General features: G+C 48.5%; 1 protein-coding gene across 1 annotated transcript; it reads right to left on the reverse strand.

Annotated features, from left to right (window-relative positions):
* Positions 1-1127: 1127 nt before the first annotated feature.
* On the reverse strand, positions 1128-12216 carry LOC118708428 (signal-regulatory protein beta-1-like). The gene is made up of 5 exons (XM_036419832.2): positions 11898-12216; positions 10779-11099; positions 7233-7541; positions 2522-2848; positions 1128-1459 (listed from the first exon to the last, which is right to left on the reverse strand). The coding sequence occupies exons 1-5, from the start codon at positions 12166-12168 to the stop codon at positions 1353-1355; spliced, it is 1335 nt and encodes a 444-aa protein (XP_036275725.2). The 5' UTR covers positions 12169-12216; the 3' UTR covers positions 1128-1352.
* Positions 12217-13231: the final 1015 nt, after the last annotated feature.

Genomic DNA, 13231 nt, shown 5'->3' on the forward strand with positions numbered 1-13231 from the left:
ATAGAAAAGTGTAGAGCGTGGAAAATTAATAAAGTGGAGATACATATGTCAACATTATTAAAACACACAAAATTGTGTGAAGCATACAAATAAAGTTCCAGAATGTTGTGTACAGTATGATAGCCGTTGCATAAAATTTAAAACATGCAAAGAAATATTAAATATCGCTTAAGGACTTACATATATGTTGTAAAAGTATAAAATCATGCTAAAAAATGATTAACGCACAATTTAGGATAGTGTTTTCCAAAGGAACAGAGAACATAATGGCAATATGTGAATGATTGGCAAAGAGAGATGGTAGGTCCATGGATACCGTTAATATTCTTAATAATTTCAAAATAGTAAAATGCTTATTCAACTTGGCGATTTCAAAATTTGTTTGCTAAAATAAAAGTATACTGGCAGAAGCTCTGGGTAAAAGTGAAATCTGCTCCGAATATTGAGTTGTTTATGATCAGGGGAGGTGAAACTTGGTCTCTTCTTGTTCTCGGTTCTGGTTTGGGTGGAGGCAGGGCCAGTGTGAAGCTCGATGCATCGAGGTCCAGGCATTCCTGAGTCTCCATGACCAAAGCCCATCCTGGACTCAGCTTTATTATCAGAGAGAAACAACATCAAGAGGGTGTGTGGAGGAAGCTCCTGGTGCAGCTGGGGCTGGCAGAGTGAGGAGCAGGGGTCTTGGGGAAGGGGCAGGTCCTGCAGCTTCTTCCTTCTTGCAGGTCCTTGAGCCCTTTGGTGAAGGCAGGAGGCAATGTATCACAGAGCAGGGATGAGCTGTAGGGAAAGCATTCATTCATTCATTCATTCATTCCATAAACATTTATTGAGCTAAGTGACAGGCATTCTGGTTGGCCTGGGTTCATGATGTAGATCAGAAATGAAGCCCTTAAAAACTACAGCCCCAACACTTCTTTCTGAGATCTGAACTCTCTCCCATTTCCTGCCACTAGTCAGCTCCTGCAAAGTTCTACTAGTTGATTTTGCCAATATTTTCTTATTCATCCCAAAGATATATAAAAACCAAAATATATAGTAGTTTATGGGGGAGGGACTCTTTGAAGTTTGGGTCTCAAAACTTTGGCCTTTGTCCCACTTGTACTCTCTGGGGCCCCAAGGAACTTAATTTGAATTCCTTCAAACTCCAGGGCACTACAAAATGCATGAGAGTTAAAAGCTCTTAGAATTCCAAGAGACGTTTGGAGAAAATAAGTGTTCACAAATTTTTCTTGAGGCTGGATCACCTTGTGGGGACCATGTGACTTAGCGGGTGTGCCCTGGACGCCACTTGCCAGCCCCTGACAATGGCTCTGACCTCCCACCCTCATGACTGAGGCCTGCCCCCAAGTTACCTGTCATAGGTTCCACCACCTGTGGATGTAGGTGACGGTGAAACTCATCACCAGCAGCACCTTAAAGCCCAGGAGGAAAGCCACAAAGATAAGGGCAGGTGTCTCTGGACCTAAATACCAAACGGGTAGAAGGAGACATCAACTGGGGCTCTGCGAGTTTAAACACCTCCTCTGATGTCATGCTGCCAGGGAGTTTCAGAACCACGAATGGCACCCAATTCTTATCTGGTTTCAAGCCCATGTTCCTTTCTCTACACTCAGCTTCCTCTTGGAAATAAGTGATGATCTTGATCTTTTAGCCTCACCTTGAATGCAAGTCAACAAATACTGATTTTGAACATCTGTCACACAGTCAGCTAAAGTGTCAATGTCCAGAGGTAAAAACCTCTAGAAGTCTAAAGCTGGGAGTCCTCCAGGCCTGTGGTCATTCAAATTGAACTTTTATATAATCTCAGGAGATTAGCATCATTAGTACCATTTATAGATGAGTTACCTGGGGGCTCTGAGAGAATAATTGACTCAGTCCCCTGAGTTTACAAAGCTATAATTACTGTAAACTAACCTTTAAAATAATTTTGTTGAAATTCAAGTAGTAATAAGTAGCTGACATTTATTGTAGACATATACACAGAGTTTGCATATATTAATTCACTTAGTCCTCATAAGGACTCTATTAGTTAAGAGCCTTCCAGTGACCCATCTACACTACATTAGACTCATCTACAGATGAGTAAACGGAAGCACAGAGAGGTTAAGTACCCGAACAAGAATATAGTGAAAGAGCCTGCTCTGTCATTAGAGCAGACATCATGGGCTTCATGGAGTAAGGTTGGTGGACAAGTCTCTTCATATAACCCAAAGACACTATTTTAACAAGAGATCATTGCTAAAGACCATCTCAGAATAACTAGCGAGCATCCTAAGCTGAGCTCTCTTGGGAATTTCCAAGGAGGTTGAGCTGGGAGACTGTTCTCTCCTCAGAAATGAAAGAACCTTTCATAATGGCCACATCTAAAGTAAGAGGCAGGCCAGGAACCAATTTGGTTATCAAGTCATCACAGACTCTTAAGTTGGGCAAGACTTTAACCATTACGCCCCCTCCCTATGCCTTTTGGGATCCACTAAAGAGAGGGAGGTGACTGAGCTGCTCCTAGGAAATGAGGTGAGCTTACCTGGGCTTTCCATGGGTTTGTATGTCCCGTGGGCTACTGGTGACAGTATGAGGTTGGCCCAGATGGGAGGCTGTGCCTCATGCTGTACCTTACAGGTGAATACCCTCTCAGATCCTTGTGTTGATGCATTCACCCATTGCAAGCTTTCCGTGCTATAAGTCCCATCAGCATTCTTCTTGGGGGTGGGTAGCTCAGCTCCCTTGAATGTATCGCAGTTCTCCAGCCAGGTGAGATGTAAAGTTTGTGGATAGAATCTCTGCACGTGGCAAGTAATTGACACCAAGTCCGAGGACAGGGAAGCCTGGGACACTGTCACTGCAGGGGAAACTGACACAGGCCAGAGAAAGCAGACAATTACTCTAGGAAGTCTACATCAGGAGCCGAGAGCTCCTTGGGGATGGGTCATCTTCCCAGGGCCTGTTGCAGAGGAGGGTGTATATATGGGTCCACAGATGCATAAGGAAATGCATGATGAATGAATAAGAGTGTGAATGCATGAGGGAATGCATGCTTGGATAGATGGATGGATGCATGGAAGAATGAATGGAAAAGATGAAAGCCATTCTAATCATTCCTCTCTTTTCCATTCTGGTCATTAAAGATGATACAATGAGGTTTGAATTCCATTTTAGAATCTATGAACCAGTTGACTAATCTATAACTTGGTAATGCTAAGATTGAAAGATTCATACACTCTAAATCTTTATGACTCAAGATACTAAGGTTTCACTTGGGAGGGAACATGGGTTTGGAGAGGTTAAGTGACATGCCTGCCACAACTTGCACAAGGCCACGAGTAGCTGGGGCTGTCAGAGACAGTATGCTTTACTAGTATGCTATTCTGACACCCAAACTTTAAGGCTGTAGCATTTAAGATTCCTGGCTTCTGAAATTTCGATCTAATGACTTCTAGACTTTTTTCAACCAGATTTTCAGCTGTGCAATAGAATGTACTCATAATGAGAAAATTTTTTAAATACGATAAAACATGAAATATTTTGAGACGATTCATATGAACACACAACATAGTATAGTTCTAACACTACATCAAAGGATGGGAGATCCAGATTCTGGCCTCTACACTGACACCATAGCCAATTGCCAGACCTTGTGTAAGTCACTTCCCCTTTGTTTTCAAGAATCTTAAATTGTAAGTTTTGTCTAAGGTAGATCAGCTCTCACAAGGCCAGTGAAGACAAACCTTAATTCTGGGTCTAGAGTAAGAAAGTAACTCCTTGTGTTGTGCAACTTGAAGGAACTAAGGGCATCTGACCCCGAAATATGCTTTCTCCATATTCAACCCACCCAGACCTATTAAATGCTATCAATGGGTAGAACAGCCCAGACCTATTAAATGCTATCAATGGGTAGAACATTCCCTAAAGGTCATGTCTATACTCCGTCTTTCCCCTTCAGCACACAAGCAGGAATTCATACCAAGCAGAGAGCAGGACCCTGAGAAAGAGAAACCCAGGATGATGAAGGGCTGGTAACTAGGATGCTATCTACGGAGAACAGTCCAGGCTAAGGTACCACCAAGCAAGTGTCATGGCTCTACGTGGTGGCAAGATCCAACAAAAAGATGGAGATGCTCAGATGGCCCATTCCAGCCACCAGCAAGTTCCCTGGCTCTCCAGTGTCCATGGCAGTATGGGGAGGATAGAGACCCAAGCACAGAGGCCGTGTGTATGTGTTATCTCATTTAATACTCACAAAACACAATGAGATAAACACAGAAAGCTACTTGGTGTCAGGAAAAACAAAATAAAAAGCAGCTCAGAAGGAACCTATGCAAAATAGGTTCAGGGTCTGCTTTCATAGAAACTGCTACAAAGGAATTGGTTGAAACTACACCTTGAAAAAAATTTCAATAATAAAAATAATTTTGTTAACTTACGTTTTAAATTAAGTATGGGATATTTTCAAAACTCTGCACCAAACTCTTAGAAGGGACAACTCTTGGGAGTGTAAGGAAGTTGGCATAATTTTTTCCCAGAACCATATACTTCAGTCTCAACTAATTCATCATTTTAAATTTCACATTTTACAGCACAATCATTAAGAGGAAATTTTGAAAAATTATTCGAGGGTGCTATCAATTTTCACAGTGGCCTCTTTTTAATCAAAGTGTTCTCTTTTGAAGTGTCCATAGAATTGTTAGAACGATAGATTTTTCTTTCCCCATCTTTAACCACTTAGAGGCATTGCCCATGATCTCAGAGGTTCCCCATCATTTGAGTCAATGTTCTGAAGTAACTTTTGCCAGATCTCTGATTTCCCTTTGCAATGGGTGTGGATTCTGTGTGCACAGTATGGTCTGATGTTTGCCACACTTCAATCAAGGCAAGACCCACCTCCTGGAGCAGAGGGTTACTGGGCTCCCATAGGCCTTCGCTAACTGACTGTCTCAGTGCTTGGCGGTGGGGCTGGGTGGTGCCATTTCCCATCTCACACTCAAATGTCTTCCTGATTCTCTGCCTCAAGATTCCTGTATATCCATGAAATGGCACCCAGCTCATGCATTCCTTAGAGTCCCCAGTGGCGTGAGCTTCAGTCATTCACTGGGACACCCAGTTTAATATCCCCCCTTTCTCTTATGTATCCCACCCTCCCTATCTCTTTCTCTTATTCTACTTGCACCCAACTCCTGGTTGCAGGTTCTGCTTTCAAGAGAACCCAGATAAAGACACCCACAAACACATTTCTGTGACAGGAAACCCAACCTGAGATGCAGGCCCTGTTGAGCAAGAAGGGCTCTTGAGTGGGGCCTGGTTTTGTAAGTAATCAATTCATCTGTGAAAACTGCATTTTCTATGATTTTTGCTTCTCTGCACAATTGTCCTAACTGCAGAGAACTACACTGAGTGGCCGGATTATTATGATCTCTGAATGCATAATAATATGGCCACTCATAATACTATATAATATTAGAGGCCTGGTGCATGAATTCGTGCATGGGTGGGTCTGGCTAGCCTGGCCAGGGGGCGGGGACATGGGTGGTTGGCTGTCCTGCCTGCTGGTAGAACTCCTGGTTAAGGGGGACAATTTGCATACTAGTCTTTTATTATATAGGATATACACTGAGTGGCCAGATTATTATGCATTCAGAGATCATAATAATTTGCCACTCAGTGCATATAATAAATACTCAGATAATCTGGTCCCTATGTTACAGGCCAAGGCACTGAAGCTGGGAGAATGTGGGTAACTAGCAGGAGATCCCACAGCTCCTGAGCAGCAGAGTCAAGCCAGAGTTCACGTCCAAGGCCCCTCCCTCGCCAGCTCCACAAACTCAGGAAGGCTTCCCAGCTTTGGACCTCCACTTCCTTCTGTAAACCACCAAGGGGATGAACAGCAGCAGGCAGCTATGCATGTTAAATAAGTCACCCACATGGCTGTGTTTTCCGACCATGTGCTGTGCTCATCTGAGACATTACTGCCAATAGTGATAGAAAGTGATGTGCTTACTTCCATGATGAGAGCACACAAAACAAAGAGGAAAATATGTTGTACACTTCAAAGTCTTATAGATATGTGAGGAATTAATTTCACTGCTGTCTCCCTTGGACCACTCACTGGCCTTCTCTAAAGCTTTAGAGTTGTCATTAAGAATGGGCAATCATGCTGAAACCGGTTTGGCTCAGTGGATAGAGCGTCAGCCTGTGGACTAAAGGGTCCCAGGTTCGATTCCGGTCAAGGGCATGTACCTTCGTTGCGGGCACATCCCCAATAGGGGGTGTGCAAGAGGCAGCTGATTGATGTTTCTCTCTCATCGATGTTTCTGACTTTCTATCCCTCTCCCTTCCTCTCTGTAAAAAAATCAATAAAAATATATTAAAAAAAGAAAAAGAAAAAAAAGAAAAGAATGGGCAATCATGACAAAACCAGTTTGGCTCAGTGGATAGAGCATCAGTCTGTGGACTGAGAGTCCCGGGTTTGATTCCGGTCAAGGGCATGTACCTTGGTTTCAGGCACATCCCCAGTAAGGAGTGTGTAGGAGGCAACTGATCGATGTTTCTCTCTAATTGATGTTTCTAACTCTCTATCTTTCTGCCTTCCACTCTGTAAAAAATCAATAGAATATATTAAACAAACAAACAAAAAAAAGGATGGGCGATCACTAAGACTTCCTCCAGGCATGATATACTACGACCTCACTCAATTTACACACCGGTCAAGAATTGATTCAAGCCAGGAAAACCGACCAAAAATATCAGATGAAAAATTAGGCCCCTAAGCCTGATGAAGAAACCCGAGGGAGCCCAGCAATGAGAAGGCCGCCTGCCAACTACAGCTCACAGCCACACCTGTGCCACACGACCCTGCCTGAGCACAAAGTAATGGGCAGTGATCAGAAGACATCATTAGCTTCTTCAATTTATATGTTTCAAAGCCCTTTACCTTCTCTTCATAGAAATAATAATAAAATTAAATTTATGATTTTTTCCTGGGAGGATTTTGACTCCGTTTTACCAATGAGAAAACTGAGTTCTGAGAGATGCTGCGAATGGTAATTATAAGAAAAAGTAACAGCGGCCATTTCTGCATGATTAATATGAACAAGGCATGTGCTCCGCAGGGATCATTGGGTTGAATCTTTGCCACAAGCAAGGGAGGGATGGGCCGCTTTCAGATGAGGAAACGGGGGCTCAGAGACATCCACACCCCAACCAGCCTGGCTGGACAATGAGAAACAAAACAAGCTGCTTACCACGGAGGTATTGGTCCAGGTTGATGACTTTCTGGAAAGCCAATTTCGACTTGTGCATGACGAGGCAGAAGACTTGGGAGTGCACGTCCCCAGCCTGCAGGGGGATTTGCACACTGCTGCTCACGTTGTAGGTGTCTCTGCTGAGGTGGACGCTGGTCTGGGCGTTCGGCAGCGTGTGGTTGTTCTTCAGCCAGGCCACTGTGACGTGCTGTGTGTGGAACCCAGAGGATGTGTACTTCAACTGGATGCTTGTGCCCGGCTCCGACCGCTGAAGGGGGCCTTGCAGGGTGTAAGAGTAGCTGCTCCCGCCTGCAAGGAGACACCCCCACTGTGAGAGGGCACAGAGGCGCCCAAATGCCAGTGAGAACAAATCCTCAGCACATCTACCCAGATGTCTCATTAGCTCCTTGTCCAGAGGGTTGAAGGTTACATTCTAAAAAGAATTGAGCCAAAACCCATTTGGCTCAGTGGATAGAGCATCGGCCTGCGGACTGAAAGGTCCCAGGTTCGATTCCGGTCAAGGGCATGTATTATATATTGGTTGCGGACACATCCCCAGTGGGGGGTGTGCAAGAGGCAGCTGATCGATGATTCTCTCTCATTGATGTTTCTAACTCTCTATCCCTCTCCTCTTCCTCTCTGTAAAAAATCAATAAAATAAAAGAATTGATTTCTGAAGCTGATACCAGAAGCCAGATGGCGAAACTCCAGGGAGCGCCAGCAGGGTGTAAGAAGGCTGCCTGCCACCCACATCTCACAGCCACACCCATGTCATATGACCCTGCGGATGGGTTCTGCCTGCCTCATCAAGTTCTCCCCAAACCCATAGGAGGTGGGAGCTAAGACCCTCCCCATTTCACAGATGAGGAAACTGACTTCTAGACAGGCTAGGTAACTGGCCCAGGGCCCACAGCTAGGCGCGGGCAGAGCGGAGGTTCTTAGCCCAGCAGTCTGCCTGCAGGGTCTGTACCCATGACCACCGCCAGGCTCTGCCCTCAGTGCCTGGGAAGGAGGAACGCCTCGCTGCTCAAGGCCAGGTCATGTGAAAGCGAGTGGCACAGAGAGGGGCTAGGGGCACAGGCTACATGTCACGCTCAACCCACGTTTGCACTCCCAGGCCCTCCCCCAGGCGAACCTGAGCGCTCAGCTCTAAGCCTCAGTTTCCTCCTCTGCAACATGTGGTGGTTCCTATTTTTCAGAATTAATGCGTAAATCAAGTGTGGAATAGGTGGCCCATATTAATCACTCCCTAAAGTGGGCTAGCATCATATACTCACCATAAGTTTAACATTTTATTTTTTAGCCCTGCTCTGGACTGGGCACCATGGAGATTGCAAAACTGGCATCATAGAGCACCTACTGTGTGCCCTGTGGTCAAGCAGGGGTCAGGGAACAAATCTTCAGCAGGCACAACAGTTGTTACAAAAATGAGGAGACTGAGCCCTGGCCACTGTGCTCAGTGGTTAGAGCGTCGGCCTGTGCACAGACGGGTCGCAGGTTCCATTCCTGGTCAAGAGCACATCCTCAGCCCCAGTCAGAGTGAATGTGGGAGGCAACCCATTGAAGTGTCTCTCTCACATCTCTCTCTCTCTCTCTCTCTCTCTCTCTCTCTCTCATATCTCTCTTTCTCTCTTCCTCCTCCCTCCTCCCTCCCTCCCACTCTCTCTAAAAATCAATAATAAAAAACAAAGACAAGGAGACTGAGCTGAGTAGGGGCAGCGCTTTGCCTGAGGCAGATGGACTCCCACCACACTCACCACCTCCACACCCAGGAGCCAGTGTTTGCTCCAGGGCTGAAATTCTCCCGGTGGGGGAGAGGTGGAAACAGATAACCCCCGTCATGGGTTAACAGGAGGCCCCAAAGTTTATGAGGCAATTGGGCATGTGGGCAGATGTGAGCAGTCAGGAAGAAATAAATACCAGAAACAGAGTATCGAAGGTAGATTTGGGAAGAGGTGTGAAATAACTAGGATTTGTGTTTTCAGGCAGGATGGGAGAAAAAAACACAGGAAAGGCACATTGCGTTTGTGAAGAGACAGCCCTGCCTGCCTCCTGATGAAAGCTCTGAGAGCCCTGGGACTTGGTCCATCCTGTCCCGTCCTCTGCCTTTCCCAGCTGTCTTACGTCCCAGGTCCCAGGCGAGCGAGGACCCCTGGTGCACGGGGAGCGCTCTGCAGGTGCCAGAGGAACAGGCGCAGCGGGCAGTGCAGGAGGGTGAGTGCGGAGGGAGGGCCAGAGTGGGAGGCGTGCCTGCAAAGGTGCGGCACCCAGTGCCAGGAGAGGAAGTTGCCCTTCTCCTCCTCTCAGACCACAGGGCGCTTCCAGCAGCTGAATCAAAGGGGTGCAATCAGGGGGTTCACCTGGCAGCTGTGGGCTAGACACATTGCCCGCAGGCAAAGGAGAAAGGTATCCGGAGGCAAGGACTCGGTCCACAAAGAAGTGAGCCAATACAGAAATAATGTTATTTGCTTCTGATGGGAAAGGACCATTTTGGAGTTTGGCATTCAAATCTGCATATCCCCCTGGGTGGACATCTTTCTCATTTCTGTTGGATAAGAAACACAGGGGCGTATAGCAAATGAATGGTGGCGGGATCGTCCCCCCCTGAGAATCCTTCCAGCAGGCAGGTAGAGGCAAAGCCTATCAGGGAGGGGTGGCGGGCAGGCTCCGAGCCCCTGCTGTCAAGATGCTCAGGGTCGCCGCCCCGCACCTGGTCCAGGCTCTCTCGGCAGCTACTGGGCTCTAATAGATGCACGCAGGCGCAGACGCCCACACTTCCAGGAGGGACCTGCCTGTCCTTCTCCACCCGCTGTGGTTCTGCAGAGCTGTCAGTCCACACTCGGCTGGCCCAGACCTGGCCAATCATAATCCTCCCTTCCCCTCCTCGTGGCCCAATCCCTCCGCCCATCCATCTTTATCTCCGTCTGGTCCCGAAAAGCAACGCCCTGCTCTGTGTCTGAACTGCTGGCCGGCAGCGCCCCTTTGTGGACAAAGCCATCTGAGGCCGCTAAGGATGAGCTCAATAAGGCGGAGAAAGGGTTAGGATGGGAGGGGGAAGGGAGAGGAGGAGGATTAGGGGAAGTAGAGGAGGAGGGGAGGTGGGAGGAGGAAGAAAATGAGAAGGGGGAGGAGGTAAAGGCAGAGAAAGGAGAAAGAAAAAAGCGAACTGAGCACTAGAGAGAATGAGAATTTCGCACCTGCAGCCACTGTCTAATCTCATTAAAACTGAGGTCCAGAAACTCCCAGCCGAGCCAGTCTTGATTAAAAGCCGCCCCCCAGTTGGTGCCCACAGTGAAATCTCTGCCTTGTCCGCAGTGCAGAGCTACAGCAGGGAACTTTCCGCCTGCAGAGGCCGTGGGGCTGGGGAGGGGAAGTCCCACTCCTGCCTCCCACGACCTGGCTGTGTGGGAGGAAGGGAGGGAGGACTCCAGCGGCGAGTGCCTGAGAGTTTTATCACCAGCCCAGGGCGTCCTTCCTTCCTTCCTCCGAGGCCAGTCCTGACCCGCCCACCACGCTGCCCAGGGGCCTGGGCGGCGGCACACGCACTTTTCCTCTGCCGGTGGCCCGGAGCCCGCAGGGTGAGGTTGGCCTGGACCGGGGGCTGCTCGTCCTGGACCACCCAGCACGCGAACTCGCTCCCGTTGGGCTTGGCCTCCGCCTGCCACGTGTGCTCCAGGGAGTAGGTCCCGTCGGAGTTCCTGGTGACCGGGGGGGACGGCTCGGTGTGCACCGTGTGCCGGTTCTCCATCCAGGTGAGGCGCAGGTGCGAGGGATAGAAGTGGCTCACGTGGCAAGTGAGGTTCACCCTCTGGTGATGGGCGGTGTGCGCCTCGGAGGGCTGGGCAGTGATCTTCACGGCGGGAACCACTGGCAGAGGAACAGAGAGAATCGTCTGTTCAAATCACACCTGCGTGTTCCTCTTTCCTGGGAATCAGCCACAGATTCTCTCACTCTTTCGTCAGTTACTTAAAAAAAAATGGTTTTCCCCTGTCTGCTCAGTGCAAGGCAAATGGGGCCAAATCTTAATGGTCATTAAACATGGGCTAAGGGTACATGGGTGCCTGGGATCTTACATTCTGTGTTTCTCATGTTTCAAATCATGAAATATAGTTGTAAGGTGCACCCAAATGTAATGCCCGCGAGGAGAGGGACTTAATTTTATTCACCGCTCTATCCTCAGCACCCGGACCAGTGCCTGGCCCATGGTCAATATTCCTCTGTGGAATGAATAATCAATACTTAAGATTAGTAGCAGCCATGACGTCAGTAGAACAAATAGATGTTTGGAATGGAAAGTTGAGCCCGATAATAATCATAGACATGCGCAAACAACCTACTGTGTGCCGGGCACTATTTATAAGGCCATATTCTAGGTGCTTTATGAGGAATCAGTCATTTGATCCTCCCATGAAACCTATGAGGTAGGTCTTCATGTTATTTCCATTCTAGGAGGAAATTGAGGCCCACGGAGGTTAAGGGGCCACACGAGCTGTGAAGTGGTACAGAGGGTCATCCCAGATGGCCAGCCGCTGGGACCTGCGCCTTTAATGGCTACATGGCCCGAGCCGTGGCCACGAGGAGCTCCCGCTTCCCAGCATGAACGAGGGCTTCGGGTGGGAGACGGTGGCCAGGGAAGGCGATGTCCCCTTCCTCCTGCCCACTCACCTCGGAGCACCTGGGAGAGGTTCAGGGTGCTGTGCAGGGGCGCGGCCAGGTCCCTGTGGGTGACCGTACAGGTGATCTCCGAGGAGACATCCTGGCGCACCAGGGTCACCCACACCTTGCTGCTGACGGAGTAATTGCCTTTGTCAGCGGTCACCAGGCGCTGCGCCGAGGCTGGATGCTCATCCCGGTCCTTCATCCAGGTGACGCGGAAGTCTGGGGAGCTGAAGCTGCCGGCGGTGCAGTTGAACGGCACCGAGTGCCCGGGGGCCATCCTCTCTGCCGGGCCGGCCAGCGTGATGAACGGCTGCCCAGCTGCGGAGAGAGCACCTGTCTGCACGCTGAGGACTGAGGGCAGGGCACATCTAGCACTCAGCCTGGCGGAGGCGCCGTGCCCTCTGGCCCTGCAGACTTACTATGCACCGTGTGTGGTTCCTGCCCCGGGGGTCACACACACAGATGATAACAAGGAAGCAAGCAAATGTATAATCCCAACTGGGGCCCAAGGACCTAAGGCAGTGGTCGGCAAACTCATTAGTCCACAGAGCCAAATATCAACAGCACAACAATTGGAATTTCTTTGGAGAGCCAAAATTTTTAAACTTCTTCTAATGCCATTTCTTCAAAATAGACTCACTTAAGCTGCGATTTAAAAAAAATATATATATATATTATTGATTTTTCGCAGAGAGGAAGGGAGAGGGATAGAGAGCTAGAAACATCAATGAGAGAGAAACAACGACCAGCTGCCTCCTGCACACCCCTCACCAGGGACGTGCCCGAAACCAATGCACATGACCTTGACTAGAATAGAACCTGGGACCCTTTAGACCACATGTGTCAAACACAAGGCCCTCGGGCCAAATCCGTCCCGCCAGGCCTTGCAATGTGGCCCGCACCGCGCTGTCATCACTGCACTCCGCTGCGTTTCCATCACAATGACAGTTTATGACTGTTCAGTAAACCATTCGGCCCGCGATTTAGGCTGGATTTTAGATTTTGGCCCCTTCTCTGATTGAGTTTGACACCCCTACTTTAGACCCTTTAGTCTGCAGACCGACGCTCTATCCACTGAGCCAAACCGATTTCGGGAAGGCCATGATGTTTTGTGGAAGAGCCACACTCAAGGGGCCAAAGAGCCACATGTGGCTCTCGAGCCGCAGTTTGCCGACCACAGGCCTAAGGGAAACCCAAAGAAGACAGAGATCGAAAATGCTGGGGGTTGTTATTCTAGGAGGTAGAAGAAGGATTCCCGGGAAGGTGACATTTTTGAGCTGAAACTGAGGATTGTCTAGGAGCCAGCCAGGGGGCAGGGAATGACATCCCAGAAAGGGGGC

The sequence above is a fragment of the Pipistrellus kuhlii genome, unplaced genomic scaffold (genome assembly GCF_014108245.1).
Source record: "Pipistrellus kuhlii isolate mPipKuh1 unplaced genomic scaffold, mPipKuh1.p scaffold_m20_p_6, whole genome shotgun sequence".
Taxonomy (NCBI): Eukaryota; Metazoa; Chordata; class Mammalia; order Chiroptera; family Vespertilionidae; genus Pipistrellus; species Pipistrellus kuhlii.

Coding starts and splice junctions, on each gene's coding strand:
- LOC118708428 (XM_036419832.2), bottom strand. CDS start 12,168: ATGGCCCCCGGGCACTCGGTGCCGTTCAACTGCACCGCCGGCAGCTTC. Junction 2,849..7,232: donor CCTGGACCAATACCTCCGTG/GTAAGCAGCTTG, acceptor GGCCTGTGTCAG/TTTCCCCTGCAGTGACAGTG. Junction 1,460..2,521: donor CAAACCCATGGAAAGCCCAG/GTAAGCTCACCT, acceptor TTTGGTATTTAG/GTCCAGAGACACCTGCCCTT.